This window comes from Hyperolius riggenbachi, chromosome 7 (assembly GCF_040937935.1).
Source record: "Hyperolius riggenbachi isolate aHypRig1 chromosome 7, aHypRig1.pri, whole genome shotgun sequence".
Classification (NCBI taxonomy): domain Eukaryota; kingdom Metazoa; phylum Chordata; class Amphibia; order Anura; family Hyperoliidae; genus Hyperolius; species Hyperolius riggenbachi.
In genome coordinates, this window is record NC_090652.1 from 109432554 (window position 1) to 109451627 (window position 19074).

Here is a 19074-nt window from a genome sequence, read left to right on the forward strand (position 1 = left end):
AATGCGGGCAAACATGTCAGTACAAAATAAATGCAATGCGGCCAACATGTCAGTACAAAATAAACGCAATGCGGGCAAACATTTCACCAGAAAATTAACGCAATGCGGGCAAACATTTCACCAGAAAATAAACGCAATGCGGGCAAACATTTCACCAGAAAAGAAACGCAATGCGGGCAAACATTTCACCTGGAAATAAAAACGCAATGCGGGCAAACATTTCACCTGGAAAAGAAACGCAATGCGGGCAAACATTTCACCAGAAAAGAAACGCAATGCGGGCAAACATTTCACCTGTGAAAAAAATGCAATGCGGGCAAACATTTCACCTGGAAAAGAAACGCAATGCGGGCAAACATTTCACCAGAAAAGAAACGCAATGCGAGCAAACATTTCACCTGGAAAAAAAAACGCAATGCGGGCAAACATTTCACCTGGAAAAGAAACGCAATGCGGGTAAACATTTCACCTAGAAAAAAAATGCAATGCGGGCAAACATTTCACCTGGAAAAGAAAGCATTTACTCACCTGGCCGAAGTCTCCGGCCTCTGGCGCGCTGCTCCCGGGACCATCTTGCTGCTGATCTTCTATCCCGCGCTGACAGGGCTACGGCAAGATGGCGCCCGAAGCCCTGTACTGGAGACACAAATAGTCTCCAGTACAGGGCTCCGGCAGCCATCTTGCCGTAGCCCTGCTCGCCTGCTGGTGTTGGAACACCGGAAGACAGGCTGGAGCGGGGCTGCGGGCAATGAACTGGCACTATAGACGCCGCTGCCAGTTCATGAGTATAGAGTGGCCAGAGTCCCGAGGCCGGGACGTCCCGCTGCTGAAAGCGGGACGTTTGCCGGGACCTCATGCTGCCTGGGACAGCGGACCCCGAATCCAGGACGCGTCCCGGGCAATCCGGGACGTCTGGTCACTCTAGTTGAAGCATACTTCTATCTACTGTATGCTTCACTGCAAACGCTGCATTATACGCCTAAGGCACAGTTCGACTTTTCCTCACTATTAGGCCTCTTGCACACTACATGCGATTCCGATTTTGATTTTTAATAGGTACTGCATGCTGCGGTTTTTTTTTTATAGCATCCAGGGAAAATCGGAATCGCAAATCGGAATCAGAATCGAAAATCGGATTTGCGGTGTACAGGGAGCCGACAGTTGAGAATTTATTCCTCCGGATGTGCAAGCTACCCTGCATAGGGCTCTATTTACAAAACTTCTCGTAAATGACTTATTACCTAACTGATAAATATAACTTTTCAGCACATTTACAAGAAAAATAATCACTCAAAGTTGTTCCTGATTAACTTAATTTCAATATTACTGTTCTTACCTTATTTATATTATATTTTTGCTCTCTGGAAGCTAAAAAAAAATGTAACACGGAATAGGTGAAAACAGAGGAAAACAACTTTGTGAATCATGCCCATTGTGTGCAAGCAGCCTTAGATTAGAAATTACTGTACACTGACACATCTGCATGTACCAGAAGGTGGCGCCATTACACTTACGTTTCCTTGCAAGCACGTTTACTACTCTGTCCTGTTCATGTGTGTTACTATTAATAAAGTTATTGATAAAGAGGGACAGGAAGGGATTGTGGGAAGTGTAGTTTTGTCGTTTACCCAAGCAGCCTGTGTAGACAGGCGTTCCGTGTATGGAGTGAGTTCTTGGAACGGTGGATACAGGCAGGAAGAGTAGGTGCTGTGGGACGCACTGTGCATGTATTCAGGAAGCCGCAAGGAAAGGCCTCGTGCTTGGTTGGTCACGTCACGTGGGTTTGTTTATTTTACACATCAGCATGTTCTTCAGGAAGGCCTGCTATTACAAGTGTATTCTGCCTCCCATGTGGGCTCAGTAGTGTCTTGTGTGGGACTGCACTTCCCTGCATAGCCCCTACAGAAGGACATGCTGGTGCCTGTAGTACAAATGGAATTCTGATAACACATCATTTAATTCCTACAGACTCTTCAGTGAGGGAAACATGCTGACTGCTGAAGCTGTGGGGAGAGTCACATGACCATCTAAGTACATTGATCAAATTTTCCTTACAGTTCTTTAGAATTGTGATCTGCACCAATCCTTAAAGGAGAACTGTAGTGAGAGGTATATGGAGGCTGCCATATTGATTTTCTTTTAAGCTATACCAGTTGCCTGGCAGCCCTGCTGATCTATTTGGCTGCAGTAGTGTGAATCACACCAGAAACAAGCATGCAGCTAATCTTGTCAGATCTTACAAAAATGTCAAACACCAGATCTGCTGCATGCTTGTTCAGGGTCTAGGGCTAAAAGTATTGGAGGCAGAGGATCTGCAGGATAGCCAGGTAACTGGTATTGCTTAAAAGGAAATCAATATGGTAGCCTCCATATACCTTTCACTACAGTTCTCCTTTGATGTACACACTGAGGCATCTCCGTTGCCCGGCAGGGATTACTATTTAGTCCATTGGGTGACTGTGCAGTGCTGACGCTGTACGCCTCCAGGCTAGAGGCGCGTCTGTTGCTATGGAGGAGGGCGGAGAGATGAGTGGTATGCGACAGCGGATTCCGTTCAGGGGACAACAATGCAATTGGGCTGTGCTCGGGCATTGGTGATCGCTAAAGATCCGTCATGCCATATGTTCCCTATATGTTCGGCCCCTGTGAACACACTGGTTTCATGTAAGATTCTCGACAGGCGGTCTTTATCGTCCGCCAGGGCCAAGTTCAAACTAGCGTGTGTATATAGCTTTAGGGCTGTTTCACACTAAGGCTACGTTTCCACTGTAGCGTGACATTTTCGCCTGCAAAAAATCGTGTAAGATTTTTCTGCTTGGTGAAAATTTGCATCAGTTAAATATAACATAATCTGCCTAGTAACAGCTTAGTCATGACTGCTAACAACTTCCTGTAACCATGGATCTAATGTAAGTTTTTTGCACAAATAACGCGAAAATTTGTGTTGCCTATGCAAAGAATTGTACGTGAATCGTATGCGATATCCGAAAAAATGATGCAGGACCTTACATTTTTTCACACGTACGAATGCGTATGAAAATTCTCATTGAATGAAAACTGCCCCATTCACTAACAGTTGCCAAATAAATGAAAACTTTCTGAGAGTAAAATCTGACACAAAATGCACAAGTGGAAACCTAGCCTTAAAAGCACCAATTGCTATTGTTAAGCGTTTATTTTAATAAGCAGTTTCACTGCGATTTTGCTAGTGTTGCTGCTTTTTGCAACTGCTGTAAAAAACTGCTGTAAAAATTCTATATGTATCGCTTTTGCGAATTTAAGAAAAACAAATGGCTTGAATGTGAAACTGGCATAGGGTTATTGACAAACCATTTTTTTTTTTTTTTTTGAGGGCTTGTTTCCACTGTTGCGACGCGATTTCGGCCGCATTCCGACGCTTGTAAAAACGCATGCGGATGCGTTTCCACATGCGTTTTTACCCGCGATTTCGCCTGCGATTTCGCATGGCAGGGTGCCATGCGAAATTAACCATGACACTGCCAGGGCTAAATAAAATTGAAAAAGGTGCGAAATCGCGGGTAAAAACGCATGTAACAAACGCATGCGTTTTTACTATTAAATACATTAGCGGCGATTCGCACGGATTCCCGACGCAGGCGAAATCGTTGGCTCTTTTGTGCGTTTTTTTCACGCTGAAAAAACCGCACCTCAACAACGCTACAGTGGAAACAGGCCCATCCACTTGTATTACATGTGCAGATCTGCATGCGTTGAATCACCGGCGATCATAAAATCACTGAAAAGAACTATGAAAAAGCTCAAAGACTTCTTATGTTAATGTTTTCAGGCGCGGTTTCGGTAATGCGATGCGATGTCCCCTATTCACTGCGGAATCGCTGCCCGTGGTTGCCAACATATTACCGCAAACATGTTGTAACTTCCATTCATTATAATGAATGGAAATCGCAACTGCATCAGAAAGAATCACAAAGAAATGCAAGTGGTGTGGATTGGGTGGCATTTGCGTTTTGCACAGCACAAATGTGGGGAAGGGGCCTGTAGAGTTATGACAGTTATGGTACATTGGGCACACTGCAGTATTAAACAGGCACACATAACAGCACTGATCTTGATATGTCTGCAACAGCAGGTGTAGACATGGCAGAGTTTAAAATATTAATATATTTTTTTTATTTGTTGAAATAGAATGACTACTCCAGCTATGGATGGAAAGCCTGTGGTGGTCTCCAAGCAAGCTGAGGTTGTGATTAACGGGGTGTCCACACAGGTGGTCTGCTCTGGCTTTACAGATCACATTCTGGTGGTGGTGACGCAGTATGGTAAATTTGGCACACTGGTCTCTGTCACCCCCAACATGGTACCCGGAGAGCTGGGAAAACCCACCCTGACCACCAAAGTCCTTCTTGGATCTGATGAGGTAAGCATGACATTCTTGGTATTTAGATATAGGAGGAGAAGGCATAATCATAATTTAGCACCTGTTTGCTGTACCCTGGGTGTTCCATATTCTATATCCAGGCCACACCTCCACAGGGCACAGTCCTGGGTTTTTCAAGGATAACTGGACTAATATACATAAAGATTAGAGTGGGATGCAAGGCGCAGGCATCTTTGCAGCTACGCACTTTGCAGCTTCAGGACCCCTCTGGTTAAATAACAGGACTTCATTCATAGGAGAGTAGGCATTATTTGCACGTGGGGAGGAGGGGGTGTTATGTTCTGTTTTGGAGGAAATAGTTAGTTACATAAGGTTTGGGGGAGAATAGTGTTTAGCACTGGATTATTATGCAGAAATAATATTTAGCACTGAGGTGACTTAAAGTAATCACTGGTGTAAATCCAGAAATAAATTGTGTGCTATCATTTCACGCTGCAAAGCAAATAAAATGGTTTTCACTTTTTTTAATTCCAAGATGCATCAGATCTGCAGTAAATTTACATGCAAGCAGAAAATATTAGCTTATCATTCACCATCTGTTCTGGGGGGTAGCACAGCTTACTGCACACTTAATTTGGTAAATGTATGTGATGTTTAAAGGGACCCTGAACAGAGACTAAAAATGGAATTTGAACTTACCCGGGGCTTCCTCCAGCCCCCATAGCCTGCGAGGTCCCTCAGTGTCCCCTGGGTCCCCTCCATTCTCCTGTTGACGGCTCTAGTAGCGCCTGGCTTCTCCAGGGGTCCTGCGCAACTGCTCATTCGCGGACTGTCCAAGCGCCCGGCTCGATCACACACATGTTGCCATAAACGTTCTGCATGAGTGCGGTTCATTCTTTTGAGAACTGGGCATGTGCAGAACACTCCAAGTTCACTGGAGTGTGATCGAGCCGGGCGTGCAGATGGGCCACGCATTAGCAATTGCATGACTCCTGGCAAAGTTGCGCAATACTGGAGCCACCAGCGAGAGAAGGCAGGGGATGCAGAGGGACCTTGCAGACTACAGGGGGGCTGGAGGGAGCCTCAGGTAAGTTCAAATTCCATTTTTAGTCACTAGAAAGCATGACTCGCTATGTGCCACGGCCAGCTGAGCATATTTGGTCACTGGCCACAGCTTAAGAAGCTGTCCATGGTGCTGAATATTTTTCACTTTTTGGAAAGCCAAAATAAATGTGAACTCCCCCCTTTCTCTAACTCACATACCAGCTCGCTATAGCTGTCAGCAGTGGGTAGTGGTACTTGTGAAGGGGGATGGCTCCCAAAGCACTGAGACCACTGCTGGTGGGCACAGGTTTTCTTCAGACAACCCCTTCCACACTTTTTTGGGATTTTCCTTTGCACATTATGATCTTTTATAGCCAGAGATACAGCTAGTATAGTGCATTTTACACCCATTTCACACCCTTTCCATCCCTCCAAGAGTGTGGCAGAGGCTTTTAATGCTTTGTGACGCCCTCAAAAATCTGACTTTCAGCTAAAGCAGGGGTGTCAAACTCCCGCACAAAGTGGGCCAAAATTGTACACTGGGACCTAGTCGTGGGCCAACCTTTACTAGCCACCTTCCTCCTGGATAAGGTTCCCAAGTGTATAATGGGCCCCCTCCAACCCCTATACAGTTCCGTGGTGTCTAGTGTTCCTCCCCTATACAGTTCCCTGGTGTCTAGAGGCCCCAAATCCTCCTCATACAGTTCCCTGGTGCCTAGAGGTTTCCATCCTCTTCTATTCAGTTCCATGGTGTCTAGTGACCTTCCTGCCTCCTCTATACAGTTCCCCGGTGTTTAGTACTTTCCCCCTGCCTTCCCATATGGCTTCCCTGGTGTTCTAGGGCTTCACCTCCATTGTAGCTTTCCTGGTGATCTAGAGTGGGCCAAACATAATGCAAAGTGGGAAAACCACTTGAAGGCCAAATTTTAATGGCCCTGAGGGTCGGATTTGGCCCGCAGGCCCAAGTTTGACATGTATGGGCTAAAGTCAAATTTTCAGACAGGAAGAGGCGGGTTTGAAGCAATGTTTGTCCTTCTCAACCTCCTATTCCCTCCTCTTCACAGCCCTGTTCACTCCCCTTAAAGAACATGCGACACCCATGCTAACCTAGAAATAAAAAAAACATATATAAGTAGATAAATACTACTTCTACTTACATAACAGATGTATTGTGCTATCCACATAATGATTCCTGTGAATTTTAACCACTTAAGGACCAGGGCTGTTCTCTGTGATCTGTGCTGCGTGGGCTCTCCAGCCCGCAGCACAGATCGTGTATAAGGCAGGGCGATCAGACTTCCCCCCCCCCCCTTTTTTCCCCACTAGGGGGATGACCTGCTGGGGGGTCTGATCGACCCGCGGCTCCGTGTGGCCCAGCGGGGGGTGGGCTCCTCAAAGCCCCCCTCCGCAGCGCGATTCCTCCCTCCCTACCTCTTGCTCCCTGGGCGGCACAGGACGGCGATGCGTCCTGCGCCGCCTATGATCGGCTTCAGCCTATCACATGGCAGCGATCCCCGGCCAATCAGAGGCCGGGGATCGCCGATCTCCTTTACGGCGCTGCTGCGCAGCAGCGCCGTATTGATGTAAACAGCGGGGATTTCTTCCCCGTGTGTTTACAATTAATCTGCGAGCTGCGATTGGAGGCTCGCAGGCTATTCACAGACACCCTCCGTGAACTGACATGGAACGGCTGCTCGAGCGGCCGTTTCCATGTAAAACCACAAACGACCAGCCGCCGCCTATCGGTGTTAGCTGGTCGTTAAGTGGTTATAAAGGAAAAGAAAAAAATCCTATTCTAGGCAGTGGCCATTTTGCCAAACTAATGCTGACATCATATCCTCCCTGTCTCTTGTTTTCCCCCCTCCTTTCTCTTGCTCATTGTGTATTCATTAGCTGCCCTCCTCCTAGAGTCTTTTTCCCAGAACGTAATTTCGGACAGCACCCCTGGATGAGACTTGTCTCCCTCCCCACTGTGGACAGGAAACTGTTAAAAGAAGAATTTGCATAAGCAATAGGCAGCCACATATAAGATACTACACCTGCCACAGTACCTCAGTTTAGTTTCCTGTCCCGGACGGGATGCATGGGAGAGGTCTCCAGGAGTGCCATCCATGTCAGGCGGCAGGGGCAGCGTTTTCCAGGGCTCCAAGCAGTACTGTTCAGTGAACAGTCGGAGCCCTGCAGCGTGGAGGAGGCTTCTCCATTGGAGGCAGCAACTTTATGCGCGCAGGTGCGTGCATTGGAGAGAGTTCACTTCCGGTTGAACCGGAGGTAGTCACGCGCTGGCGTCCCGCGTGATCTGAAGTCTGAGCCGGGCGGCAGGGGCCGCGGCGGTGATTAGGAATCGGCATACAGCTGATTCCTTAAAGAGAACCAGAGATGAAGCAACCTCATGTATTTTACCTTATAAATCAGTGGGAACATGACAGTAAACACCTAATCTGCTCTTTGTTACATTGTTCTCTGTTTAATTTGCCTGTTATCACCTCTAAGATAAGAATCCCGACTAAGCAGTCGGTCTGGCTTTGCTACAGAATAATTATAGCTGAGACTGTGTTCTTTGCTGTCTTCAAGTCCAAGCCTGCCCCCTGCTGGCTTTGCTCAGGAATCATTATAGCTGAGTCATTATAGCAAAGCCAGAATCAATGCTCAGTCCGGGATTCTTATCTCAGCTAGATAACAGACACTTTTAGCAGTGAGGATGGAACAGAGAGCATGGTAAATGTTTTCTCTAATGTTCCCACTGATTTCTATGGTAAAATACACAAGGGTGCTTCGTCTCTGGTTCACTTTAAGGTAAGAAGCTGATTAAGCATATGTTTAGACGGCGGGGGCCGCATGCATAATTGGATCAGCTGCATCAAATCAGCAGCACAGGTATAAGTTTGTAGAGTCCATGATGCACTCTGGTTTGTGGCTGGGATCATGGAGGACGCCTCTGGGTCAGCTCCTGCACAATCTGCTGAATCTGCCCAGGATCCCTCTCTGGCAAGTAGATGTGATTATGTTTCTTCTGCTTGGCTGGATGTATGTTATGTATAGAGGGATTTGTCTAATGGCTGGCTATCGTTTATTATGTTTTATACCCCAAAAGACATAAGACTTAGAAGGTTGAAAAGTCTGAAAAATCTTCTACTCAGTCCAGTCAGCATGGATTGGCAACTCTGAATGGAAATTGTGCCAGTATTGTACAGAGAAGGTCCACAGCAATAGGAAATTAAAGATTCTGCTATTGCTTCTACCGCCTCAGCTGCTTCAGATGGGCCTGGGACTAGTACTGCTATGGCTTATCTACCTGTTATAGCTAATCCATCATCTCCTATGTTGTCTGCACCTCTAACTATGCCTCCTGCTTCCAAGAGACATAGGCCTCTATTTATTGAGCATTCCTGCATGCGGTAATGCTCAAAACAGCTGACTTTACCCACCATTTAGTAAAGTGTGCATTCATAAAACCTGTGTCCGCATGAAAATTTATAATTCCTGAGCAGGTGCGGGAAATTAACACCTTGTGCGGAGATTATCACAACACAGGTCACTGAAGGTTAATTCATAAAAATTAAAGCAGGCAAATGTGAGCAGAGAAACCCTGGCTGTTTAGAGAAGGCAATAAGCCAGCCATAACAGGCAAGCTAATGGAGAGACAGACCTCCCAGGCAGCTGCAGTGAGAGCAGAACAAACTGCATCCCAGAATACCCAGGCTGTGTTTTTAACCCCTTGGGTACCTGTTTTCAGATAAATTTCACATCAGAAAGCCTGCATGTGTAACATTCTTGAAGTTCTTCTAAGCTGCAGCAATTAAATAGATTGTTTAAAAGAACTAGACAGATTCAGGGCAAGGAGAGGCAATTTAAACAAAAATGCACATGTAAAGGAATGCTGGGGCTGCCTCCTTTATAGTAACTCTCTCTGCACAGAGAAAATGTATCAAACTAGGAGGAAGATTTGAGTAAAACTGACTAAGGGCCTTTTTTTCATTACTCTGCGAGTTACGATTTGATTCTGATCACGAGGTACGTTAAACTAATGGAAACTGCAGCAGCAATTTCCATTAGTGCAATCTGATTGCGATGCGATTTGGACAAAGCACCATCGTCATCCTCCTGCATTGTATGCAATTGAGCTGTACTATAAGTATAGTAGCGCAATCGCATAGTGGAAATTGAAGTGCGATTGGGATCGCAAATGCGGTTGCGATCGCATTTCATAGTAGAAAAGAGCCCTAACCGCAATGTTTTTTCCTGAATTTAATGAAAGACTTACTAATAGGTATTAAGTCTGAGCAGAAATCTTTGACACCTTTGGATCAAATGTATGAGAGTTTGGCGGATCCTCATTCTCGGCTTATTCCAGTCCATTCTACTCTTAAGATTAGGATTAAGGAGTGGGATAATCTAGGAAAAGTTTTTTTTTTTTTTTTTTGGCCCAGATCATTATCTAAATGTTGTTTTTCTCCTGAAGATCAGGGTTTTGGGGAACCCCGCCTAAATTAGATCCATATTTTTCAAGGGTATCAAACAAAACTGACCTACTTTTTTGAGGATTTCTGGGAAATTTTGAATGATTTCCCTAAAGTTTGGAATGCTTCCAATTATCTAGTGGACGCTTCAGATGATACGGTTAAACTTATGGCCAGAACTACGGCATTAGTTAATTCAGCCAGAAGAGGTGTATGGGTAAAAACTTGGAATGATGACAATTCTTCAAAATCAAGTTATGTGGTGTACCTTGTGAAGGGGGTCTGCTGTTTGAGTCAGTTAGACAACCCTCTAGACAGAACGGCAGACACACATTAAAAAAAAAAAAAAAAAAAAAAAAGTATTCCTGTTAAAGGAATTCTATCGATTCACATATTTTCAATTGACACAGGAATTGTTTGGGAAGTGTTGCTAAGTACTGGTGTATACATTTTAGTAGCAACCTCTTTGTTTACTGTTATCAAAATGCTTTCAAACTTTACTGACAAAACTGACTCTGAGCCATGAGGAGAGGGGAAATTCCCCTCACACTTGATCAGATAACTCTGTGTAACTGTGTGTGACAGAGAGAACAGCTGCAGCTTCTGTGTCCTGTTTCGGACTGAAGTGTCTGTAGAGAGCAGAGGAAATGTAACTAATTGTTACAGCTTTTCATACTGTTTTTTGCTTTCAGAGTTTGTTTGATATTTGCTTTCTGTAGTCCGATATGCAACTCTGGCTGTGCATTGAAGTAGACACCCCTTCTGCAATTGATTTGTCCCAATATAGCTAATCCTACCCTCAGTAAATTACAGCTTTTGCCTCTGATATTTAACATGAAAGGTAGGAAAATGTTTACACAGCAACTTAGACATTATTTGTACATTGTCATTTTAGAACACTTGGGTATCGATAGTATTCCTTTAAGAAAGGACCTTTTCAAAGTAAACGGTCCTTTCGTCCCTCCTTCTAAGAATAAGTCAGATCCCTAGTCCTCTAAGGGCAGGAGATGGGCTCTCTACAAGTCACAGAAGCCTAAGGGCCTGTTCAGATTGCACACGTTTCCAGCTGCGTTTTGGAAACGCGTGCAGAAGGCCAACACGCACGACATCAGACAGTGCATAGAGTGCACTGTCTGATGTTCACACTGCATGCGTTCCGGACCTGTGTGGTCCGGGAACGCATGCTGCACGCAGATTTAGCAAAAACGCGCGGCTGTCCCATTCACTTTTCAGTGATGGGATCAGCCACGCAACGCATGCAAACGCGGATGGCGTGCGTTCGTACGCGTTGCGTTCCGCATGCGTGGCCGTCCGCGTTTGTAATGTGAACCGGCCCTAAGTCCAACTTCACTTTTACCAAGAAGTCGGATAAGCAATGACGCTAGTATTCCAGTGAGATGGAGAATTGCAAATTTCAAAACATGGCAACTACAGTGCACAAAATATTGGTTATTTAGGCTTCTTTCACAGTGGGACGTTACAGGCGCAGGTTAGAGCAGCTTGTAACGCAGCCCAGCTCACAGTAATGAAAAATCAATGGGCTGTTCACAGTGCCCACGTTGTGTTACACTCTAACGCTGGACGTTTAAGAAAGTGCATCATGCTGTGCGTTATACACGGTTTTAGCCGCATTAGACTGTTTGCATATGCTCAATAATGTGTTTTTTGTTTTTTCTTGCAGGAGAGGAGGGGAGAGTCCGCTGTTGTGGCCAGCCACATGACTAATTAATATGCACTGCAGTGTTAACTTCCTGGAGCGGCCGCTTATTGGCTGGCAGGACCACGTGATGCGGAGTTTTCCGATCACGTGCTCTCCACAGTCTTTTGCCGCATGCGCCGTTTTCGTCCGATAGTAAGCGTCAAAAAGTACGCATCACAGACCCATCAGGAGACGCATAACGTGGCTCTAAATATCTATGCATCCAACTTCAAAGCTCACATGCGTTGCGTTGGGGGCACGTTATGTGACCTTAGCGTCGCATCTAACGCAACGTCTTAGTGGGAAAGAGCCTTTAAGGTGTTTTTTGTTGGAGGGATACAGAATAGAGTTCAGCCAGCCTCCTTTTAAGAGCTTTTGCATTACTCCCCGTTTGCAGGACCAAATAAAGTTTTCAGCCCTACAATCGAAAGTCCTTTCCTTGTTTAGAAAAAAAGGGTAATTCGAGAAGTACCGAAATGTCAGAGGACAGGGATTCTATTGCCCTGTGTTTTGTCTAGTAAAGGAGCTACAGGGAAATTATCAGTTCATACTAAATTTAAAGAGTCTAAACCAGAAGGTAAAATACAGAAAATTCAGGATGGATTTGATCTATTATTCATCTCTTACAGAAGGACGATTTCCTAGCCTTTCTAGACTGAAAAGATGCGTATCTTCAATTACCGATACATCTGACTTCTCAATAATGCTTAAGGTTTGCCATCCAGATGGAGGAAGAGGTAAGAATGTATCAGTTTAATGCTTTGCCCTTCGGATTATCCTCAGCTCCATGGTTGTTTATGAAGGTAATGTCTGGGGTTCTAGCTACACTTAGACAGAGAAAGGTTAACATTTTGGGTTACCTTGATTTTCTGTTTTGGGGGACATCTCCCAATTCGGTAAGAGATCAGATTGTTACGACAATAGTCTTACTACAAGATCTAGGTTGGATCATTAATTGGGAGAAATCTTCCTTAATTAAATCCTACACAGATTATACATTTGTTTGGGCTATTTCATTAGCATATCAGACACAGGGGGAGCAATTCAATTCTATCATGGCTTATTCCACAAGAGGAATTTCGACTTCTTGGGCAGAGAGGGCAGGGGCCTCTATAGATCAGATTTGCAGAGCTGCGACCTGGTCAAGTCACAATAAGTTTGTAAAGCACTATCGCCTTAATGTATCTGCCTCTGCAGGTTTATCCTTCAGAAGGAAAGTTTTGCAAGCTGTGGTCCCACCCTAAGGTTTTAACTCTTGTATATCGTCTCATCCAGGGGTGCTGTCCGAAATGACGTTCTGGGAAAGACCACTTTACTTACGGTAAAGTCTTTTCCAGTAGTCATGAGGACAGCACCCCTGCAACCCGCCCTTATTTGGGTAGGAAAGAGAAATAAGTTTGTGTAAGCATCATTAAATGTCCGTGTCATCTTTTTATTAACTGAGGTACTGTGGCAGGTGTAGTATCTTATATGTGGCTGCCTATTGCTTATGCAAATTCTTCTTTTAACAGTTTCCTGTCCACAGTGGGGAGGGAGACAAGTCTCATCCAGGGGTGCTGTCCTCATGACTATTGGAAAAGACTTTACCGTAAGTAAAGTGGTCTTTTTTTTTATTTACACATCCAATCACTGAGTCACCTCAGCCTTGCTTGTAAACACGAGGGATCAGCTAGGCAGGGAAATAAATGGAAGAGGAGGAATATATGATTGAAAAAAGAACTCCCAGCATTCAAAAGAACTCCCAGCATTCAACTTTTTGGCACTAGGGCCAGTGGTCCTATAGTATAGTTTTGCAAGTTTTGAATACAGGATTAGCATCTTTATCACTTAATACACTCAGACTAGTTGCTGTTGAAATTTGATTTTTATGGTGACAATACCGCTTTAAGGGACAATGCACAGAGGTATGTGGACCCACCATGAACCGAAATAAACAGATACTTTCCTATGAAGAGGGAAGCTGCCTCTGGATGGTCCAAAGGCTTCCTGTGTCCTACTCCAGACCAATAATGCTGCTGTCCGGGAGCCTCTTTTAGTCCGCGGCTGTGCTCCCCTTCTTGCTCAAGTGCTTCGGCCTACTGCACAAGCACAGCTGAGTGGCAGAGTGCAGCCATGAGAGCATATCCAAAAAGCTCTTACTGGATATGTCCAGAGAGTCCATGTCCACTAATGGTGGTATTTATTTTACCTCGGGGTCGCTTTAAAAAAGGAGATAAGACAGGTGTTTCTGGCCTCCAAAGTTGTTTTTTTAAATCATCCCCATTAACCACTTAACGACCGCCTAACGCAGATAGGCGGCGGCAGGTCGTAAGTGGTTTTACATGGAAACGGCCGCTCACGGAGGGTGTCTCCGTGAACAGCCTGCGAGCCTCCGATCGCGGCTCGCAGACTAAATGTAAACACGCGGGGAAGAAATCCCCTGTGTTTACATCATATGCTGTGCAGCAGCGCCGTAAAGGAGATCGGCGATCCCCGGCCTCTGATTGGCCGGGGATCGCCGGCATCTGATAGGCTGAAGCCTATCAGAGGTGGCGCAGGACGGATCGCTGTCCTGTGCCGCCCATAGGAAGGAGGGGAGGGAGGGAAGGACAGGGAGGCTGCCGCCGTCCTGTGCCGCCCATAGGAAGAAGGGGAGAAAAGGACAGGGAGGCTGGGAATCGCTGTGGAGGGGGGCTTTAAGGAGCCCCCCGCTCGGCCACACAGAGCGGCGGCGATCAGACCCCCCCCCCCAGAAGGACATCCCCCTAGTGGGGAAAAAAAGGGGGGGAAGTCTGATCGCCCTGCTGCAACATGATCTGTGCTGCGGGCTGGAGAGCCCACGCAGCACAGATCAAGCAAAACGAGCCCGGTCCTTATGTGGTTAAAGAAATGACAAGATTTTCTATAAGGCCCATTTCACAGTGGAAAATTGTGGTGCGATGTTATTGCTGCTTTGTCGTGGCTTACCGCACTGCAATTCACCACCTACGTGACATTCACAGTGTGGCAGTAGCATCACGGTGTAACGGGTTGCGATATGGTAATGCACTGCATATAGTGCATTGCCGCTAAATACGCATGTTATCAGGTGCAGTGAAGCATACATTTCATCGACTGTATGGGACACATGGCCGTAGCTACTTTCCTGTTAGCGCAACATCCCACTGTGAACTGTGTCAGGGCTTGTTCACACTAAGGGCATTTTCGGGTTTTTTATTTAACCTATTCAGGTTCAGTCGTTTTCACGTGAGAAATGTTCACCTCCAATTCATTAGCCTATAACTTTATCACTACTTATCACAATGAACTGATCTATATCTTGTTTTTTCCGCCACCAATTAGGCTTTCTTTGGGGGGTACATTTTGCTAAGAGCCACGTTACTGTAAATGCATTTTAACAGGAAGAATAAGAAAAAAATGGAAAAATTCATTATTTCTCAGTTTTCAGCCATTATAGTTTTAAAATAATACACGCCTCCATAATTAAAACTCACGTATTGTATTTGCCCATATGTCCCAGTTATTACACCGTTAAAATTATGTCTCTATCACAATGTATGGCGACAATATTTTATTTGGAAATAAAGGTGCATTTTTTCCATTTTGCATCTATCACTATTAACAAGTTTAAAATAAAAAAAAAATATAGAAATATTTCATCTTTACATTGATATTTAAAAAGTTTAGACCCTTAGGTAAATATTTACATTTTTTTTTTTATTGTAATGTTTTTTTTGGTTGTTTTTTTTATAGTAAACATTTTATTTGGGTAGTTTTGGGAGGGTGGGAGGTAAACAATACATTTATAATGTAAATGTGTGTTAATTTTTATTTTTTTTTACATTCAGTTGTAGTATTACTTTTTGGCCACAAGATGGCGGCCATGAGTTTGTTTACATGACGTCACTCTAAGCGTAACACTTGCTTAGAGTGACGCATCGGGGAGGGAACAGCCAGAAAAAGCACAGCTTCCGAGAGAAGCAGTCGCTTTTTCAGCGGGGGAGAGGAATCAGTGATCGGGCTCCATAGCCCGATACATTGATTCCGTGGCTAGCGAATCCGCGGCCGGGAGTGCGCGTGCACGCGCGCGATCGGCCGCGGGAGCACGCGGTAGCGCGCAGGGTTCCTGGACGTAGTTTCTACGTCCAGGAACCAAAATAGGTTAAGCACCGGTGATTTTTAAAATCGCCCTAATGGTGGCCATACATGGTACAATTTTTCATTTTTTTTTCGATTCGGTAATTTAGTTAGATTATTCCGTTAGATCGAATATAAAGATTTTTCCAGCATGTCCGATCTAATTTTTCTCAAAAAAAACGGGATAATCGTTTGAATTTCTTGATCGAAAAAAAAAAATATTTTCAACTTTCATTCCATTCGATCATTTAGATCGAATAAACTGGATAATCGAACGTTTTTATTGTACCATGTATGGCCACCATAAAAGGGCTCGTGCAATGATTCCCTTTGAGAGTGTTCACGTATGAGCGGTTGGATTTCGATCCGCTCACCAGTGCTGCCTGTTCCATTTTCGGGGCATTTTGCCTCAATGGAAGGTATAGGGAAATCACAAAGCGCTTTGTATAGCGATTTCCCGAGCACTATTTCAGAATAAATACATTGTATTTATTCATTACTGGGTCAAAGTGTTCACTTCCTGACTCACTGACGTCAGGAAGTGAAAAAAACAAATCGCTCTGCAAAAGCACTTAGAAAAGCGATGTACAAAAAAAGCTAACACGCAGGTAAATTCCAGGAGGCGCTAATAAAAATTGCCCACAAAATCGCAAAACTCTGGCGTCAGCAATTGCGATTTATGATCTGAACAAGGCCTAAGAGTTGGAATGAAACCTTCAATTCCACTCCCAAGCCTGCCTATTTATTTTTCAATTTAGCAGATTGCTTCATTGACTAATAAGGACACCCATCAGCTTTAAACTTCATTTAACTTTGTCTAATTGATTTCAGTAACCTGGAACCACTTATTGTTTTGGCATTGTTTTTCTTTGAATGTAGTCTTTCATTATGCATTTTCTTAAATCAAATGCTTACTTTCCACTGTTCTAGTAGTTAGTGAAAGCTTTGCTTAAAGCGGAATATAACCCTGCATTTCAACTTTGCTCTAAAACATTATTTACAGTATATTATATGCAACCAGCATTTTTTTTTTTACTAGACCAGCATTGGAAGGGTTACACAGGGCTTTAAAGTTCCTTTAGATTTCTGCAGACGCATCTGAAGCTGAAATAGATACCTTTTGTTTACATAATGTATCTAGTGCTACGTACACACATGCGACAACGATCGTTCGTTAAGAACGACGAACGAACTTTTAATTGATGAAAGAACGACCTAAGTAAAGATAGTTTTAAAATGTGTGTAACGATCTGATCGTTAGAACGAACGTTACATCACAGAAAGCAACTATTGCGCCTGCGCATAAAAATGAGAAGTTCCATGGAGAAATAGTGAAATGCGCATGTCAAGCCTAGTACGAACGATCGTTTCCAACGATGTACTACTTTTGCAAACGATCGTCGTTGGTTAAAATCCGCCGAGACAGAACTTTCTTTTGTAGCGATTTGGCTCGTTCGTCGTTTGCCTTAATAGTCGGTGGTTCGTTTTTTGTAACGATCGTCGTTGGTAAAGATCGGGGAACGATCGTTACAAACGACTATAGTCGCATGTGTGTACGCACCTTAAGTGTTGAATGTGACTCATCTCTCTCACTGAGAAGGAGTTGGACGACAGCCAAAGAGTGTGTAACTGTTTATCAATAGATACATGTAACTAAATAGAATGTATCTATCTGAACTTCTGCATATCTCTCCAGGACCTTTAAACCTCTGTGTTTAACCCTTCCAATGCTGGTCTAGTAAAAAAAAATTGCTTTTTGCATATAATATGCTGTAAATAATATTTTAGAGCAAAGTTGAAATGCAGGGTTATATTCCGCTTGGAGGATGTATAAACGGTGTTATACATTGCCAGCAGTCATGTTGCAGCATTCATTTTCATAATGAAGATGTCAGCTCTTGTGCGATGTCACTATGAGAACAACACCTCCACCTTTCACCATTCTGTGTTAAACTGATATTATGTATTCCTCTTTCTGCAGCCACTGGTTCACGTCTTGGCCAAGAACGTGGTTAGTTTTGTGTCCCAAGAGTCCAAGAACAAGCCAGTACTCCTTGCCATTGCACTGAAGGACAAAGGTCCAGACTGTATCAAGATGCTGAAAGACACGATAAAGGGCTGCCAGGTCTGGTGAAGCAGCTATTGCCTTCTTCTGGGTTGGTCGAGTGTATCACATCTATACTGGATTATTTAATTCCATTTGTTTAGAGGATTTGGTATATTGCTTAAATAAATGTATTTTATACAAAATCTTTGCTGTTGTTTTTTTTTCCCGTACATACAGATTAGCAAAGATTTTTTTTTTTCATCTTTGCTCACCCGTAAATGAGCTAAATGAAGTATTGAGTAAAAAATGATGGTAACTTAGCAAAGCTTCTACTTGAGAGAGTCTTTCATCATCCTGATTGGTCCAGAATCCCCTCTCCTTTTTCACCATTGATGTTGCTTTTTTATTCACTTAGCTTGTTCACAAAGTAATGATGTAAAGAAATGCATTGGTATTATGACACTTGTAGATTAGATGAGCTGGAAATGATGGTGTAAAGATGGAAGTCTCATACAAACTTTTTTTAATTTTTTTTTTAAGGACACCTGAAGTGAGAGGTTATGGGAGGTTACCATATTTTTTTCCTTTTAACCACTTGAGGACCGCGGTGTTAAACCCTCCTAGTGACCAGGCCATTTTTACAGAAATAGGCCACTGCAGCTTTAGGGCCTCGCTGCAGGGCCGTACAACTCGGCACACAATTGAGCGCCCCCCCCCCCTCCCCCTTTTCTCCCCACCAACAGAGCTTTCTGTTGTTGGGGTCAGATGCCCCAGGTGTGTTTATTTTTTATAAATATTATTTTTTTTTTTATAAAATTTCCCTTTTTTTTTTTTTTTTTTTTTTAATTATTTGAATACCCCTACCTCCCCCCCATCTGCCTATCACAGCGATTGGCTGTGATAGGCTTCAGCCTATCACCGCAGATCGCTTCTGTGTCCCCCAGGGGGACAGCCATATCACATGGCTGTCCCCAGTACTGCACTGCCTTTGATCGCAGCGCTGTACAGACTTATTAGACTGCGGTTTCGCCGTCTAACAGTCTCCGAGCATCGAGCACTGCTGGAGGGTGGAGAGGGGATGCGCGCGCTCTCCTGCAATCCCCATTCCCGGACATTTGTGCCAATCAGCGTGGAGTGGTCCTGGAGCTGCTGCCGCGTTCACGCCAATTCGTGTGGAGCAGTCGGCAAGTAGTTAACCTCCTTAGTGGTAACCCTAATGCCCTGTTTATACTTAATCAGTTGGTATGCGTTACTACGCGTTGGTACGCAATTTTTCCATAGCAATGCATTGGGAAGAAGAGTTCAGTTAAAACGCGTTAAGTGTAAAATGTGCCGTAGGAAAACATGG

General features: G+C 44.3%; 1 protein-coding gene across 5 annotated transcripts; it reads left to right on the top strand.

Annotated features, from left to right (window-relative positions):
• Positions 1-1602: 1602 nt before the first annotated feature.
• Positions 1603-17929, top strand: PSMG3 (proteasome assembly chaperone 3). 5 transcript variants are annotated; one of them, XM_068246760.1, is made up of 3 exons: positions 1603-1700; positions 4168-4399; positions 17661-17929. In XM_068246760.1, exons 2-3 carry the CDS (start codon positions 4169-4171, stop codon positions 17811-17813), a joined length of 384 nt encoding a protein of 127 aa, XP_068102861.1. In that variant the 5' UTR covers positions 1603-1700; position 4168; the 3' UTR covers positions 17814-17929. The 5 variants fall into 5 exon arrangements, with proteins under 5 accessions (XP_068102861.1, XP_068102863.1, XP_068102862.1 ...); XM_068246762.1 differs by having other exon boundaries at positions 1608-1704; XM_068246761.1 differs by having other exon boundaries at positions 1658-1763.
• Positions 17930-19074: the final 1145 nt, after the last annotated feature.

Coding starts and splice junctions, on each gene's coding strand:
- PSMG3 (XM_068246760.1), top strand. CDS start 4,169: ATGACTACTCCAGCTATGGATGGAAAGCCTGTGGTGGTCTCCAAGCAA. Junction 4,400..17,660: donor TCCTTCTTGGATCTGATGAG/GTAAGCATGACA, acceptor CTCTTTCTGCAG/CCACTGGTTCACGTCTTGGC.